The sequence below is a fragment of the Lepidochelys olivacea genome (assembly GCF_965140295.1).
Source record: "Lepidochelys olivacea isolate rLepOli2 genome assembly, chromosome: 1".
In the NCBI taxonomy this organism is placed as follows: domain Eukaryota; kingdom Metazoa; phylum Chordata; order Testudines; family Cheloniidae; genus Lepidochelys; species Lepidochelys olivacea.
In genome coordinates this window covers 188,240,677-188,257,404 of record NC_140411.1, presented here as the reverse complement: position 1 = coordinate 188,257,404, position 16,728 = coordinate 188,240,677, and the positions used below count along the sequence as shown (strand labels likewise).

At 42.9% G+C, this 16,728-nt stretch overlaps 1 protein-coding gene across 1 annotated transcript in view; it reads left to right on the top strand.

The window, feature by feature from the left end:
• PTGFRN (prostaglandin F2 receptor inhibitor) overlaps positions 1-16,728 on the top strand; it is a 99,856-nt gene that overhangs the window by 34,614 nt on the left and 48,514 nt on the right. Inside the window, exons 2-4 of the mRNA XM_084646872.1 lie at positions 7,032-7,397; positions 8,512-8,931; positions 15,646-16,029. Coding sequence (XP_084502998.1) covers positions 7,032-7,397; positions 8,512-8,931; positions 15,646-16,029 — 1,170 coding nt within the window. The remainder of the gene's footprint in view (positions 1-7,031; positions 7,398-8,511; positions 8,932-15,645; positions 16,030-16,728) is intronic.

The following is a 16,728-nucleotide window of genomic DNA, read 5'->3' as shown; positions in this document are numbered from 1 at the left end:
ATGAAGACAGTTGTCTTTAAGTCCAAGCTAAATAAACATTGGTGGTCTCTGTAATCGTATAAAATATTAAACTTTAAATATCCTTCTTGCTTTTCTGTCACTAACATATACAGTGTCTTGTCTTCTCCCCCATCTGTTTCTACAGTTAAATGGGATTCCAGTGAATTCATTACGAGCGTGCCACCCTGTATTAACACTGAAATGAATTAGATGCCTTGGGAGATAAATGCTCCCAATAAACCAATAGTTTGGAAACCTTTTGTATATCACAAAAGCTGAACTCTGTCTGCTCTTAGGGATGGGGAAAATATGCGTTTTAAACAATGCATTTTAAAACCAAATATTAATAAATTGTCTCCATGTATCTGCTAACACAAATAGGAGTTGTCCTTCTGCCAAGACCAGAGTTCATAACTGTAGCAGGAGATGCAGAAGCCATGTGCACCACTAACTTCAGTAGAGAACGCAGCACTGTACTTGGTTTTTAGGGATAGCGATGGCATTGACTGCAGCAGGAATAAAAGCAGAACCCTAAATTCCCGGGGTTGGTCAATATCCAGCCTTCCAGGTCACCTGTAACATCATGGAATGTCATCTGTCACAGGAGTCACCCAGTAATGGGTATCTTGAACAACTTGAGCCACATCAAATGCCCCTATCAGGTGAAGCTGTGCTCTTATGTGTTGGCTGATCAGAGAATGAGGTAAAATCTCGGCACTGAGAGAGACCCAGTTTATATTAGCAGCTGCAAATAGTGTTTTCAGAAAATAAAATTTCTTTCCTCCAGTTCACTTCCACCCCCAACATAAGAATGGAACGATCAATCCCATGTTGCTAAAACTGTGCCCTAAGGAGGAGGGGTTAGTCTGTCCTTTACCTGTAGGGGTGTTCAGGATGCATGCCCAACAAATTCACCACAGAGTCCACAGACCTGGTTTTCAGAGGTGCTAAATGCCCATGCCTTCAGTTTAAGTTAATGGGATCTGTAGTGACCTTGAAAGAATAAGGTGCTGAACTAACTCTGTCACTCACAGTGCAAATGTGTCGACCTCACCACATTAGCCATGCCTTTGTCACCTCTAGATTGGGTTAGTGCAGTACGCTGTATGTGGGGCTACACTTGAAGACTAGTGGAAAACATGGTTACCTTCTTATTTAGGCCATGTCTACATTACAAACTTCGATGCATACAAGTTATGGTAGCATACAACCACCAAAGTTTGTATATTGCTCAGGCATGTGCATACTTATCTGCTTGTGTGTTAGCTGCGCGTTCTCGCCAGGAGAGCTTGTGTCGATACAAAGTGCAGTGCACCATGGGTAGGTATCCCTGTATGACAAGTGCTGCTGTCTGGCGCAGTGCCTTTTGGGACACTTTAGCAATGTTTTGTGGGATAGTAATGACTTGCCCAGGGATTGCTGAGAGCCAGAGGTTAACTTCCCAGCGGGCAATTTTCTTCATCCCATAATGCCATCCATATCCCATAATTTTCATGCCTTTTAAAAAAAAAAAAAATCCCACAAACCCATGCTGCACTTTGTCTGCAATCTCTAATAGAAGCCTGGAGTCCAAAGAACTCTGTCCTGTTTTCATGAAGGTTGCAAATACAGGGCGCACGATTATCCTGAATTTACAGACCCGCAGGAACTACCGCAACAACTGAGGACATGATTTCTTCAAGGACAGTTTGCTGAGGGACAGAGTGGAAAAACAGTTCAAGGTTGTTGGTGGTACTCATGGAGCAGCTATGGGAGGCAGAGCACTGCTCTGGTCCCAAGAATGAGCAGACTGGTGGGATTGTGTTGTAATACAGATTTGGGATGATGAGCAGTGGCTGCAGAACTTTCAGATGCAAAAGGTCACGGTCCTGGATCTGTGTCCTGAGCTTGCCCCAGCCCTTCAGCTCAGGAACAACAGAATGAGAGCTGCAGTGACACTGGAGGAGCGAGTGGTAATCATACTCTGGAAACTTGGAACGTTGCATTGCTACCAGTCAGTGGAAAATCCTGTTGAAGTTGAAAAATCCACGGGGCGGGAGAGGGAAGCAGGGGTATGTTGTCATGCAGGTGTGCAGTGCCATTAATTGTCTCCTGCTATGCAGGACTTTGATCCTTGGCCATGCGCTGGGCGTAGTAGATGGCTTTGCAGCAATGAGATTCCCAAACTGTGTGGGTGATAGATGGCATGTACATCCTATTTTGGTACCACCCCACCTTGCCACAGAGTACATCCACAGAAATCTATGGTTATGCAAGTGTTGGTGGATCACTGGGGACACTTCATGGATATCAACATGGAGCTGCTCAGGGAAGGTGCATGACACTTGCTCCTTTAAGAATATAGGACTGTTCAGGAAGCTGCACTTGGACCTTCTTTTCTGACCAGCGGATTACCGTGTATAACCATATAGGGTTAGCTTTTCCATAATTTACTGATGTAAGATGAACCAGTTTAAAAAAAAAAGTTTTCACCCTTACTTAAAGTTCATCCTATGTTAGGGAGCTTGCACTACCTTAATTAAATCAATTTTGTTAAACCCACGCAGCTTTTCTAGTGTATTCAAGGCCTTCGATATTGCTTTTCCTCATGTTATTTCTCAACAGTTGTGATTGGTAGCCTACAGATTCTAATGTCCGGGGGCTCCTGGCCGAGTGTTGTAGGTGAAGTATCCTGGACTCTGGAATTCACTCCACTCGCTGGTCTGTCGAAGGCTGTTTTGACCTACAGGGCAAATGGCAAAGCTCGTCCTTTGCTTATGAGACTCACCCTTCAGAAAAGAGTAGAGGGTTAGGGAAGGATATGAGTTGAGTCTTACTGGGGTTTAAATGGGCTTGAGTCCTTTAACACTGGGTCAGTTTGTATTACTAACTTAACTTAATTTGTGGTGTGCATGTGTGTAGAGAGAGGAGATAAACATGTTGTAAAGCAATAAACTAGTCCCTCTAGCTTCTGTCTTCAGCAACCTGTAGGAGCACATCTTCATGCTTATTATATTCATCTCCACCCTTACACTGCAGACAGTAAATTCTGCCTCTCGCTGGGTGGGCTCCTGCATTAAAACTGAATTGGAGAAAGTGGAAGAAACATAGCTGGGTGGTGCAGAGAAGTCCAGTTTCCTTACTAGTAAACTAAATGACTTGATCTATCATGTAATTATGTTTTCCTGCTGTTATTTCATTTGGTTTATTATAGTGCTTTGTTTTTCTTAAAGATGTTAAAAGTAAAAAACCTACATTTAATGGAGCACTAAGGTTGGAAACTTAATAGCATGAAAGTTAGGAAATTAGCTAGGCTTACCACAATGTTCTCTTTGCCATATCATGCATATGCCCAGTAGAAATGAATGTACTACAAAATGAAGGGTTGAGTGTGGGCTGTGATTCTGTGGGAAAATGCATTATAGGAGTTAAGAGCAGGGGTGAAGAGGACCACCTATCAATGCTTCATTAATCTTCTTTTAGTTGAATTGCTAGGTCATGCTACCTGTGATCAGAAGATAAACAATCATACCAGATAATTTATTTTAATGTTTGGGCACAAAACTATGTTAAAATTATTGTGGAGGCTTTAATTGTTACAACTAACGTTGCACTGAAGTAAGTACTTATATTTCTGACTGGTGCAGGTTATGGGAAAGAAGTGTGGATGGGCAGGGCATACCCTGTGAGGAGTGACATGGGGCCCCTCCCTGAGAGAGAGGTTCCTATTGATAAATCCTGGCATTCTTACTGGGCTCAAATTCATATGACAACAGCATGACTTTTAACCAATGGGATGTTTTTGTTGGAAATCCTATAGCTAGACTTGGATGTGGCCAGCATCTCGCATTAGTCCCCCTGTATCCTGTGCGTGTCATTGATCTGCAAACAGGGATATCATTGAGTTTAATGGACCTTTTCTTGGACAAATATGTTGTTCTTCCATGTCTATAACGGGTGGCTTCCCTAGTGATGGTGAAGTGGTTAAAAGTTGTTGAACTTTATTTTTTAAAATCTGTGCTCAGAGTTCATGTGAGTGCTCTCCAGAGGACTCTGGATATTAGATCCACTTGACCTTGCTTTGTGGTCCTAGAAGCTGGGGTGGTCTCAGGAGGACAGATCCTTTCAGCATCCTGGCTGCCCCTCGGCACTCCCAAACACTATACCAATATGTCTTGCAATGGATGTGTAGCTAGGAGTGATGGAGCAGGATTACAGGTTTGTGTAAGTGATTTTGTTGAGCGACTGAATCTGAAAAGTTTGCGTCTTTTGCTGAAAAAGTGTTTTTCTTTCGTGGAAAGGCTGGGGTTGTGAATCAAGGCAGCTCTCGTTCTCTCTTGGGGAAGTGAGCTAACCTGCCAAAGCCAGCCTGCAGCTGCAGAGATTATTCTCTGGCTACAGAGCCAAACCCACTGGAAAAGTCTCACTACTGTTTCTTTGCCAGGTCATCTGGCTAAATTAAGTAGTTTGCATTTGGCCATAGTATAATGTATTGCTTCTCCAGTCTTCTGCAGAGAATTAACACTTCCTTTGTGCCTGCATGGTTGTGGGGTTTAAGGAATTCTATATGGGACCATGTCTTTCTTGATCTTCTCTACAGCTCTGTGCATGGTTGGTTTTCCAATAAATATTTGCAATATTATCCAGTCTTGTGGTACAGGAATCCTGATCTACCAACCCTGAGCCTTTGTGCCATGGTCTCCATTGGGGTTTTGGGGTGCCTGGTGGGGAGTGTTTGTCTTTCCTCTCTGTTTTGAGTTTTGTGCTTTTATTTTAAGCTGCTGTTTCTCCTGAACTCTCTAGACTTCCTTTTATTTGTTTTGGAATTTGTTTGTCAGCAATTCAGGCTGGATAGTTTAATCTTGATCAGGCTCTTTCTTCTGGTGTGGAAAGGAAAGACCACATTCTTTACTGAACGGCTCTGTGGCAGAAAAGAGGGAGAGCCCAGGTGACTTTTTGAAATGTGGTGTGCAAGGGGTGAAAGGACCTTGCCCTTTGGAACCTTAAATATCTGTGACTCCTTGGGTAATAGTCCCTTAGCCAGCAAATGATGACGGGTGCTGATTTTCTACAGATTGGATACAGAAACTGAATGTGCACAAAAGACTTGCAAGTGGCAAGATGCACACTTTTCATATTGTATTAGTGACCTTTTACCACAATTACAGTGTTTACCTATCATGGATAGAAACCCTGGCATATCAGGGTTTCTATCAGAAGATTTTAGAGGAGGATTGAGGGTGCAGTCAACAAGTGGTCTCAAAGTGTGCCCTAGAAGTGAGAGAAGTTGGGGATCTTTTAAGTAAATGAAAAGTTTGTTTTGTTTTAATTTTATTGTGGGAGTAAACTGTGGGAGAGGGAATACATAGGATTACAGAAGTGTTTAGAGCCACTAGCCTTTGGAGCAGAGGTTCTGAACTCCATTCTGTGGAGAAGGCTAAATACCATTTTTAATTTTGGTTGTCAAGGCAGAATAAAAATGTAAGACTTCATGGAGGTTTTCAGAGAGATCAGGTTAGAATGTCCTTTGTGTAGAAACAAAACTGTTAACTATTTGTTTAGTACCTTATTGTTGCATTCAGCATTGCCCCCTGCTATTTCCACCCTGGGTTTCTCTTCCTTCCTCATCCTCCTTCCTGTCTTCTCTCTTCTCCTTTCTTCTCTCTGCATATTCTAATGCTAATTTAAACAGTAAAAGAGTAATGCTTAAATTAGTGGGGTTAGGTTTTAGGTTCTTTGTAACCAGAAGGGCTAAAATTCACTTTTAAAAAGCATGAAAACTTAAGTTCTGCAAATTCTGAACATACTGCATAAATAAATTATACACCTAGATCCTGCCTCTAGGTTTTGTTTGACACATCTGCTCTAGAGGCTTTGGGGGAGCCCATGAGTGTTTTGGTCTTTGATCATTATGTCACATGGCAACTAGCCTGAAGGGGAAAGGAGCCCAGTGTGTCCAGGCTTCAGATCCTGTAGTAACTGCAGACTTTCACTTTTGGATGGCTGGCCAATTAGTTGCTTCTCTTGTGTAGTCACCCTACCTTCTACATACAAAGGGCTGTGTTTTAGTTGAAATTCTCTGGAGGCAAAAGGATTATGGCAATAAGATTGGGTGGTAAAGTAGAAGGGTCTAGTTCTTGGTTCAGTTCTTAGTTGTGCTATGTAAAGCCACTTGTGTGTCTAATCCAGCAACATGGAAGAGGGGAAAGGCGGAAATCTAAGTCTGAAGGAAATGGATTTTGTGGGATACCCTCATCTGATCTTAATGAGTGAATCTCAGTTGGCACTCCAGAGGAAGGTGGAAACTCCCTCAATAGACAGTGGGTCACTAAGCAAACAATAATAGAATGAATACAGAATGGGATAGGGAATAATGCTCAGAGTATTACAAAGTGTTTATGTAATCAGTGATGCACACCCACCTGGAATACCGTGTTGTCTTATGACCAACCCATCTCAAATATTTTATCAGGCATTGAAATTGGTGGGTGACAAATGATTAGAGACATGGGAAGACTTCCAGTCTTTTCACACTGTGCTCATATAGAACTGCTTGTTAGAAAGAGGAGTGAATATGATAACCGGTACACTCAACTGAGTAGAAAAGGTAGATAAGACACTCCTGTTTACCCTTTCTCATAAAGTTAAGGGGACATTCAAATGCAAATTGAAAGGCAACAAACTTAAAACTGAAAAGAGGAAATAGTTAACATGTGAAACTTATTTTCAGTAATATCTTGTGGTAGCTTAACAGGATTCAAAGGATTAGACGTAGCTATTCATGATCCATAGTTACATTAGACATGAAATGCAGATAGACGATAAAGCACCTAATGTGTATGACAGCCTGTAATTGACCAAGGTTAGAAGGAAAAACTTGTCAGGTTATTCCATAATTATCCATTCCATAATTATTTGGGCTTCTCACACCCCCCCCGAAGCATCTGATACTTGGCACAGTCCGAAGCCAAATGCTGGACTAGCCGGACATCACATCTGACCCAGCATGATAATTCCTGTGCTAATTGTCTGTTTTCTCTTCTCCCACCCAGCTTTCTGCAAAGGGCGAATTGTGAGGGTGCCCAAAAGCCCACTCATTCGAGTCGAAGGTACAGAGACGGTGATCCCTTGCAATGTTACTGACTATGATGGACCCAGTGAGCAGAACTTTGACTGGGAATTTTCCCAGGGAACTGACTTTGTGCGGATAGTGAGTACCTGGGACTCATCATTCACCTCCCAGCAATACCAGAAGAGGGTTAGCAGCAGGGAAATCGTGCTGAGGCGGAGCAGCAATAATGCTGTGGAACTTCTCATCAGAAGTATCCAGCCAATTGACCAAGGAGAATACAAGTGCATCACCCCCAGCACAGATGCCACTGTTCAGGGAAATTACGATGCTACAGTCCAAGTGAAAGGTATTTCCACAGGGTGAGGGGTGTTTGTAATCAGTACCAGACAAATACGTACTGCTGGGTGTTCTCATCATGTTGCGCATCTATACAGTCCTGAGAATAGGCATAGCCCTGTTTTGTCTAAATTGCTGTTTCCTCTTATCTGTATGTGGTTCCCCCTCCCTCCAGGTCCTTTCCTAAAGCCACCCTTCAAAAATATGCTATTCAAAGGGTGGCAACAGCAGAGGGAAGTAAGATAGAGGTGAAGGAGGAACATTATTGTAAATGGTGCCGAACTTTTTCATATTACCAGCTGCCAAAAACCAATAACACACTAAAGATTGTTTGTTCTTAGAGTCCAGGGTGCTGTAAATTTGCAATTTTTCCCGATTCGTAGATTCCAAGGGACCGTTGTGGCCATCTAGTCTGACCTCCTGTATCAAATGGGCCATAGAACGTCTCCAAAAGAACTCCTAGAGCACAGCTTTTAGAGCAACATCCAATCCTGATTGTAAAATGCTCAGCGGCGGAGAATCCACCGCGACCCGTGGTAAAATATTGGTGGAGGCAGGGAGAATAACTGAGGAGTGGGAGAAGGATGATGTTTTGTAGCTGAGGTACCGTCATCTAGGGGTTTCCCCGTGCGGTAGGAATAGTTTCCCCTTTTTCTAGATAGCATGCTGTGTTCCTTCAGCAGCAGCAGCATCCTGGCGTATCTCCTTTGATGTTAGAAAAGGAGCTTTTTTTGACTTGGTGTTTCTTCTCCGAATACCACAAGAACAGCTAGGCCCTTCCCTGGGGATGTACATTAGGTTGGAATGGTGTTGCCTTGGTCTTGCCCTAGAGAGCAGAACTAGAGGGAAAGGGGTGGTGATAAAATTAAGGACTTCAATCCTGATTCCTAAAGTGGGTGGCTTGCTCTGATAAAATACCTGGGGTTTAATGTGACTTTGTTTTTTGAGGGGGCAGGAAGGTTGTGGGGGAGATGAGTGATTGTCCAAGACCTGCTGTGAGAATTCAGTATAATTGCACAGTTGGGTCAGTCAGCCAACAGCATTTCCCATCCCCTCTCTTTACCGTTTCCATAAACTCACATATATTACTCTGTGTGTTTTATCATGTTTTCTTCTTTAAATAGTGATTGCCGATGGCTTAACTGTGAGTGGAGCCAAAGCTCGGTCCTCGAAACCTCTCAAACTGTCTGAGGGAGACTCATTTGAATTACGCTGCTCAGCTTCCACCACCTCCTCAGAACACACTCACCTGCAAGTTACTTGGGAGCTCAAGAATGGCCCAGCCTGGCAGGAAATCCTCTCTCTGACACACGAGGGCAAGTTCCAGCCCAGCCCGGAGTATGAAGAGCGCTACCTGAGTGGAGATGTGCGCTTGGACACAGTGGCAAATGACATTTACCGACTGTCTGTATCCCAGGCACTGCCTCTGGATGAGGGCCTCTACAGGTGTCTTGTGAGCGAGTGGGTGAAAGGTGCAGATAGTTCCTGGCAGAAGATCCAGGAGAAGAATGTGGAAGTAGCAAGCGTGGTAATCCAACAGACTGGTGAGTTTCAGGTGCATGGGTCTCCTTATGACTTGTAACCATGCCACACCTAAGCCAGGAGAACTTATGAGAGCAGAAGTGAAGCAGGGAAAGCCTGGGTCAGTACTCCTGGGAGAACCTAGATTGCTGCAGGAGGTGATACTGGTGGCTCTCTTCTTTCTGAGTCAGTGCTGGGACAGGGCCTCAGCATAGTGCTGGGGGCGATGTGCTGTTGAGGGCTCTGTCTTCTAAATGAGGTATAAAATCCAGATTCAAATCACTAAGGTATGTCTACACAGCAGTTAAAAACTCGCATCTGGTCTGGGTAAGGTGACTTGGGCTCACCGGGCTGTAAAATTGCTGTGTGGACATTTGGGCTTAGGCTGGAACCTGGGCTCTGGGAGCCTCCCCGCTCTCGGGGTCCCAGACCTCAGGCTCAAATGTCTGCATAGCAATTTCTAGCCATGCATGCTGAGCCCTGTGAGCCTGACTCGAGCCAGCCGTGGCTGTGCCGCGGGTCTTTGTATTCCACTGGAGACGTACCCCTTACGGTCATTTAATTTCCTGTCGCACCTCCCGAGAGCGGGGTTGTTACTGTGTCTTGGTGACATTTCTACTTGGGTACTCGTATTTTTCTGTCCCTGGATTCCTCTCTCCTTTTCCTCTATTTTCTGTCCTCTGGTGTTAAACAGCTGCCTCAGTCCTCCCCAGAGGTGTCTGTGCTTCAGTGGCAGGTGTGTAGTGTTTGCTGTATGTAGCTTTTCAGGGTAAAGACCAATATAATTTCAAAGTATGACTGTTTAGCTCTGCTTGTGTTCATTTTGCTGCCCCCAGCCCATTGGACTGCTTGCTCTGTAATGTTGGCAGCTGTTTAGCAAGGAGTATTTCTGAGCACTGATGTTTAGGCACTGTAAATTACATGTATTTAGGAAACAAAAAGACTCCTGGTGCTGGGTTGAGTATCCAAATATCTCTTTCCCACAGACTTCATGAATAGATACACTGAGCACATAAGTGTGCCAGCCCTGCCAAAGTGTGGGGTTGGGGGAGTTGTAATAGTGCTGATGCATCTTATCATGTAGTTGGTGGAAGAACAGGCATGATGTCCCCTCAGAAATGAGAGTGTGATAGTATTTTAGGAAGTGTGTGAGACAGGCTGACAATATCCTGAATACACCTTATGGAATTAAGACCAACTTTATTGAATGAAGTTAAACCTTATTTAATTGGGTTTGGTGCCTTTGGGGTCTCTTGTATTGAAAATGCAATTGTTCGTGTTACTGTAGAATTGCATGCGACTTTTCTAGGGACTTGTCTAATGTAAACATTGGGAACTTCAAAAGACTTTTTTTTTTTTTAGACAATGTGCGTAAAATAGTTTTCCTAGAAAATACAGGCAGGGGGGCGGGCATGGGGAGCGGTGGAGTGAGGAGAATGCAAATTATCCACTTTGTAGCTTCAAAAGGGAGAATTCAACCAGGGGAGGAAAACCCATTGTCCACTAACAGCCTGCTCCTGGAAACTCCAGCTCTAAGACCCCTGAGCTGTATAAAAGATGGACTAAACGTGTTAGGAGGGTCCTGATTGTGAGCTGAAGCTGTGATGAACCTGTGAAATCTGGATGGGGTGTGGAAGGACTACTCTGCTAGAGGCGGCGTTAGGGTTGGGAGATTCTCCGGTGAGCTTACCACTACACATGTAGATTCTTTAGTGTTTTCTCTATAGTGCTTTTTATCTTAAGAATAAAATAGGCTTGCACAGGAAGAACTGTGTAGTCATTTATACCTCTGTTATCAGTCTCTGAAAGGAAAGCAAATAGGTGAGGTTGGGCAGCCTGCTTGTGCTGGGAATAACACAGTGTAGGCAGGGAGCTGGGCCTCCTGGAAATTCCCTGATCAGAAAGAAGTGAGGTGTTTGTCTCCACCCAAGAAAGGCAACAGCTGGGGAGCTGGAAGCCTGAGAGGGGGTGCCCTTGCTGGATTTCTGAGGGGAAATATAGGTGAAGTTCTCCTGAACTGTGACTGTGTGCTCAGGCAGTAGAGGTATCTGCCATGTGAAATCCTTTGCCAGAGAGAGAACCCGGAACTTAGGGTTAGATAGCTAATTTTGGTTGGTGGGGCTTAGTTGTGAGCTCTGCTGGATCAGTCTGCTCCCTCTTCTCTTAGGGTATGTCTGCTAGACAGGAAAGCTCTCAAAGGCTCTCTCCAGAGCCATGGGGTACAGTACTGAGTAAGGGCTCTAATTCTGGCATTGCCTTGTCAAGTCCTTAAATTTCTGAGAAGCTTGCTTATGTAGGTGGGGTTTAATCAGTGATTGAATGAAAGGGGAGGGGGCACTAGGGACCAGCAATGCTGTGCATGATATTTTACTGCATTTTTGCTGATATTTTTTTATTTTGTTATAGGCTTCTAAATTCAGCCTGGTCAATGGCAGCACTAGCCATTTGTCAGGAGCAGGAGGCCTGTCCTAAATTGCATAACGTTGAGTAGATCACATCCTCCTCCTTATATATAAAATGGAGGGTGGTCCGATGTGGCCTGTACATGCTGTATATACCATCATGCAACATGGCCTGACTGCTTGGCTTTGGAGAGCATTTTGTACTGGGTCCTGTAGCCTCTGTAGACTGTACCTCCATATTAAAGACAAAGGTGGATGCAGTGTATTCCAGGCTATTTTGGCCGTCCTGGACACTACAATCTCTTCTGTAAATAAGGAGGTGTGAACCTGCAAAACTGATATAGTACTGTTAATTTGTGCACATAGGCTATGTAACTTCATGAACTTGTTACTGCTAACCTTGTCCTATTGCTACCTTCCATTCTATTGTTTGTCACATTTGCTTGCCTTGTTTTAAATTTGATTCTAAGATCTTGGGCACAGGGACTTGTCTTCTTCCTATGGTTAAGTGCACCATCTAGCATAGTGGGCCTGTAATCCTGAATGGGGCATTCAGGCACTTCAGTGATGATAGAACAAAGGAGGCTCAGGAATGTGGGGAGGGGTGAGATTCTTACGAAAGTATCTCTTGGTTTATAAATGTAGTGTTTGAGTGCCCCTGGCTTGTGTGAAGATACTTAAGTTTCTTGGAGGCTCCCTTCACCTTACAGTGGAGTTGTAATGTTAGTCTATTACAACCCTGAATAATTACTGTGAAGGTTTTACTGTCCTCTCTACTCATATCATGATGATCCTAACAGGAAAAACTAATGACCGCTTAGTCGGCTGTGAGGAGGTACTTGGGGCATGTAGGTGACTGCAAGTCTCCTGTATTGTGGTGTCAGCTTGAGCCTTCTCACTTTTCTGTGCTGTCAGATGCAGTGGTAAGCTGTGAGAGGAGTAATTCTTGGTTTTAAAGACAAGGGCTTTGAAAATTGAGAAAAAACACATAGGGCTTGTCTACTCTACCCGCCGGATCGGCAGGCAGCGATCAATCCAGTGGGGGTTGATTTATCGCATCTCGTATAGACGCGATAAATCAACTGCTGAGCGCTCTCCCATCGACTCTGGTACTCCCACCAGAACGAGGAGCGCAAGTGGGAGTTGACGGGGGAGAGTCACCTGTCGACTTACTGCAGTGGAGAAACCGCGGTGGGTAGATCTAAGTATGTCGACTTCAGCTACACTATTTACGTAGCTGAAGTTGTTGGATCTTAGATCAATCCTGCCCAGTAGTGTAGATAAGCCCATAGGTTCTTGCATTTATATAGTACCATTCCCAAGTATCCCTCAATGCTTTACAAGCTGATAGGCAATATGTACAGGAATGAGCATCTAAGCAGAAATCACTTCACCCACCATAAAAATGCCCAACCACCTTCTGAGGTGAGCACATGGTCACTGTTAAGGAACATGTAACAACTCTGCTTGTACAGGGTCTAGTAGAATTGGGCTCTTAATCCTTGATTCGGGTCCTTGGGATCCTTAGGTCCCTTAGAATGCGAATCAGGGATTAGAGCCAGTTCAACCAGACAGTGTACAAACAATAGCTCAAACAGTCCTTGGACCATGTGCATAAACAAATAGACAAATGAAGGAGAGGGGACAGGGTAACAGACACCTGAAAAGTCTTGCAGCAGGAGGTAAACAGCACTTGTTAACAAAGCATAAGGGATGAAAAGTGTGGAAGTCCCTCCTAATACATGCTTTTCATTATTAAAATAGGGCTGTCAAGTGATTAAAAAAATTAATTGTGATTAATCGCAATTAATTGTATGATTAATCACGCTGTTAAACAATAGAATACTATTTATATAAATATTTTTGGATATTTTCCGCATTTTCAAGTATATTAATTTCAATTACAATGCCGAATACAAAGTGTACAGTGCTCACTTTATATTTTTTTATTATAAATATTTTCACTGTAAAAATAAAAAATAGTATTTTTCAATTCACTTACTACAAGTACTGTAGTGCAATCTCTTTATCATGAAAGTTGAACTTACAAATGTAGAATTATGTACAAAAAATAACTGCACTCAAAAACAAAACAATGTAAAACTTTAGAGACCACAAGTCCACTCAGTCCTACTTCTTGTTCAGCCAATCGCTCAGACAAACAAGTTTGTTTACATTTGCAGGAGATAATGCTGCCCGCTTCTTGTTTACAATGTCACCTGAAACAGGCATTTACATGGCATTGTTGTAGCTGGTGTCGCAAGATATTTACGTGCCAGATGTGATAAAGATTCTTAAGTCCCTTCATGCTTCAACCATTATTCCAGAGGACATGCTTCTGCTCGATAATGATCCAAAGCAGTGCAGACCAACGTATATTCATTTTCATTATCTGAGTCAGATGCCACCAGCAGAAGGTTGATTTTTCTTTTTTGGTGGTTCGAGTTCTGTAGTTTTCGCATTGGAGTGTTGCTCTTTTAAGACTTCTGAAAGCATGTTCCACACCTCATCCCTCTTAGATTTTGGAAAGCACTTAAATCTTGGGTCAAGTGTAGTAGCTATCTTTTAGAAATCTCACATTGGTACCTTCTTTCCGTCTTGTCAAATCTGCAATGAAAGTGTTCTTAAAACTGGGCCGTCATCCAAGACTGCTATAACATGAAATATATGGCAGAATGCAGGTAAAACACAGAGTAGGAGATATACAATTCTCCCCCAAGAAGTTCAGTCACAAATTTAATTAACACATTATTTTTTTAATGAGCATCATCAGCATGGAGACATGTCCTCTGGAATGGTGGCCAAAGCATGAAGGGGCATATGAATGTTTAGCATATCTGGCAATGTAAATACCTTGCAATGCTGGCTACAAAAGTGCCATGTGAACGTATGTTCTCACTTTTTGGTGACGTAAATAAGAAGCGGGCAGCATTATCTTCTGTAAGTGTAAACAAATTTGTTTGTCTTAGTAATTGGCTGAACAAGAAGTTGGACTGAGTGGACTTGTAGGTGCTAAAGTTTTACATTTTTTTTGTTTTTGAGTGCAGTTATATAACCAAAAAAATCTACCTTTTGTAATTTGCACTATGGTACTTATAAGAGATGAATTGAAAAATACGATTTCTTTTGTTTATAATTTTTACAGTGCAATTATGTATAACAAAAATAATATAAAATGAGTACTGTACACTTTGTATTCTGTATTTGAATATATTTGAATATGTAGAAACATCCAAAATATTAAATACATTTCAATTGGTATTCTATTGTCTAACAGTGCAATTAAAACAGCGATTAATTGCGATTAATTCTTTTGTTAATCATGTGAGTTAACTGCGAGTAATCAACACCCCTAATTTAAATTAAACTAAATTGATGCTGTCATCAGCTGTGCAGCCTACTGATCACAAAGGTCCTCTCTGAATGCTGCCTGTGACCATGTGTTCTGTGAACTGAGTACAACCACTGGCCTGGAGAGGAGCCTGTTAAATGCTCTGAGTAAGTTTCCCAGAGCTGAAGAAGGGGTCTGTGTAGCTTGAAAGCTTGTCTCTCTCTCCAGCAGAAGTTGGTCCAACAAATGATATTCCCTCACCCACCTTGTCTCTCTAATATCCTGGGACTGATATAGTGACAACAACACTGAGTAGCTATTTGCATTGCTGTAAAATCTGTAGTGTATGTTGGACTCTGTAGTATGTGAAGAAGCAGCAGTCTATGGAACTACCATTGCCCTCTGTGCACTTTCATTTCTGGTCTCAGCAACTCCCTTAAGGTGAGTCAGGAGTTCAAGATTTGGCCATGGCTGCTTACATTAAGTCACGCTTAACTTTCTGTAGCTGTTGCTGCTGCTTTTCTTTTATCTTTTCATTTTTATTTATTTATTTATTCATTTATCCTTTTGATCACAGGAGCTCAAAATTGTTTAGACAGAGACCAAATTCAGCTCTGATATAAATGGGTGCACTTCAGTAGGAGTTCTGCCTTCTGTGAATTAGACCCCAAATGTCTCAGCACCACAGTAAGATGAGGAAATATTATCCGCCTTTTCTTTATGGGAAAGCAAGTGCAGAGGTTGTTCCTTGCCTAAAGACACACCGGAAGTCTGTAGCAAAGCTGGGAATAAAAACTCAAGTCTTGATTTCTCCCTCCCTAACTGCTATACACACTCATAGTTTGCAACTTTTATAGATAGGTACAAACCTGTAGTCAAGTCATCGAGCGCTGAAAGCAGAGAGCTGAAGTTACTTAAGAACTTGCAGTACCAGAGCAGTAGGCACTAAATAGTTTGTGACAAACACTTGAATACTTGTCTTGTCTTGTTTTTTAATATTCAAGCTCTGGATGTGCTTATTGCCACAAGCAACATGTCTGTGACTGAAAGGGATTCCCTGGACCTAACCTGCAACATCACAACAGACCGAAGTGGCATCTTCCAAGCTCAGGTGACGTGGTACTTCAGTGAGTCACTTGATGATACCTTGTCGGATGCCCGGGTTTTATTGAGTGTGGACCGTGATTCTGTGGTCAGCAACTCTCCCCTCATCAGTCTGAGTCACATGGATAGAAATTCCTATCACCTGCTGGTGCGTGATGTGGGTGTGGAAGACTCTGGCTACTATTTCTGCCAAGCATCTGTCTGGGTGCCACAGCACAATGGGAGCTGGCACAAGGTGGTGGAGAAGACCTCTTCACCAGTCAGCGTGGTGGTGACAGCATTAGGTGAGTGGCTCCATCCTGAGGCTCAACAGATAATGAGCCATTCTTTTCCTGTGTTCAATTCCATTATGGAGTATGCAGAGCAAAGACATTACAGGGTCTGTTCTGGGCACCCCTCTATCCTATTGACCACAGATATGGAAAAATGTTCCTACGCCAGAGTCTTTTTATCCATGCCCCTTGCGATACAGATCCATTCACACCCACTCTTCTGGCCTCTGTTGTCATGTATTTTAGGAGATTTGCCAGGAGCCTAAGGGCTTTGTACTACAACCTACAGGAACTGGTGAACTCTGGAGCTTCCACACCTTTAGTAGCCTGATAAGTCCCTATGGGGGCGGTTATCTTTATTCTTTTATGACCGGTTGTTCCATAAGTGTGACTTAGTAATCTGTTCTGTAAAGGTTTTTATACTGCACTCGCTGAATACCTCAATATTAAGACAGATGGTATTTGTTTGCAGGTGACCATTAATGTAAGTTGACCTGGACTAGCGGAATTTTCTATTCACTGTAAATAAGTTTTAAAATTCTAGAAATGAGTGAATTTTTCTAATTTAACCGTACAAATAAACAAATAATTGTCTGTTTGGCTGTACACGGGACTACCAAGCCAGGCAATCTTCGTACAGTAACTTCTCGTGGCTCCACTCACTAACCACAAGTGTCTAATCTAGTCGTAAATTTACTGACCTTATAGTTA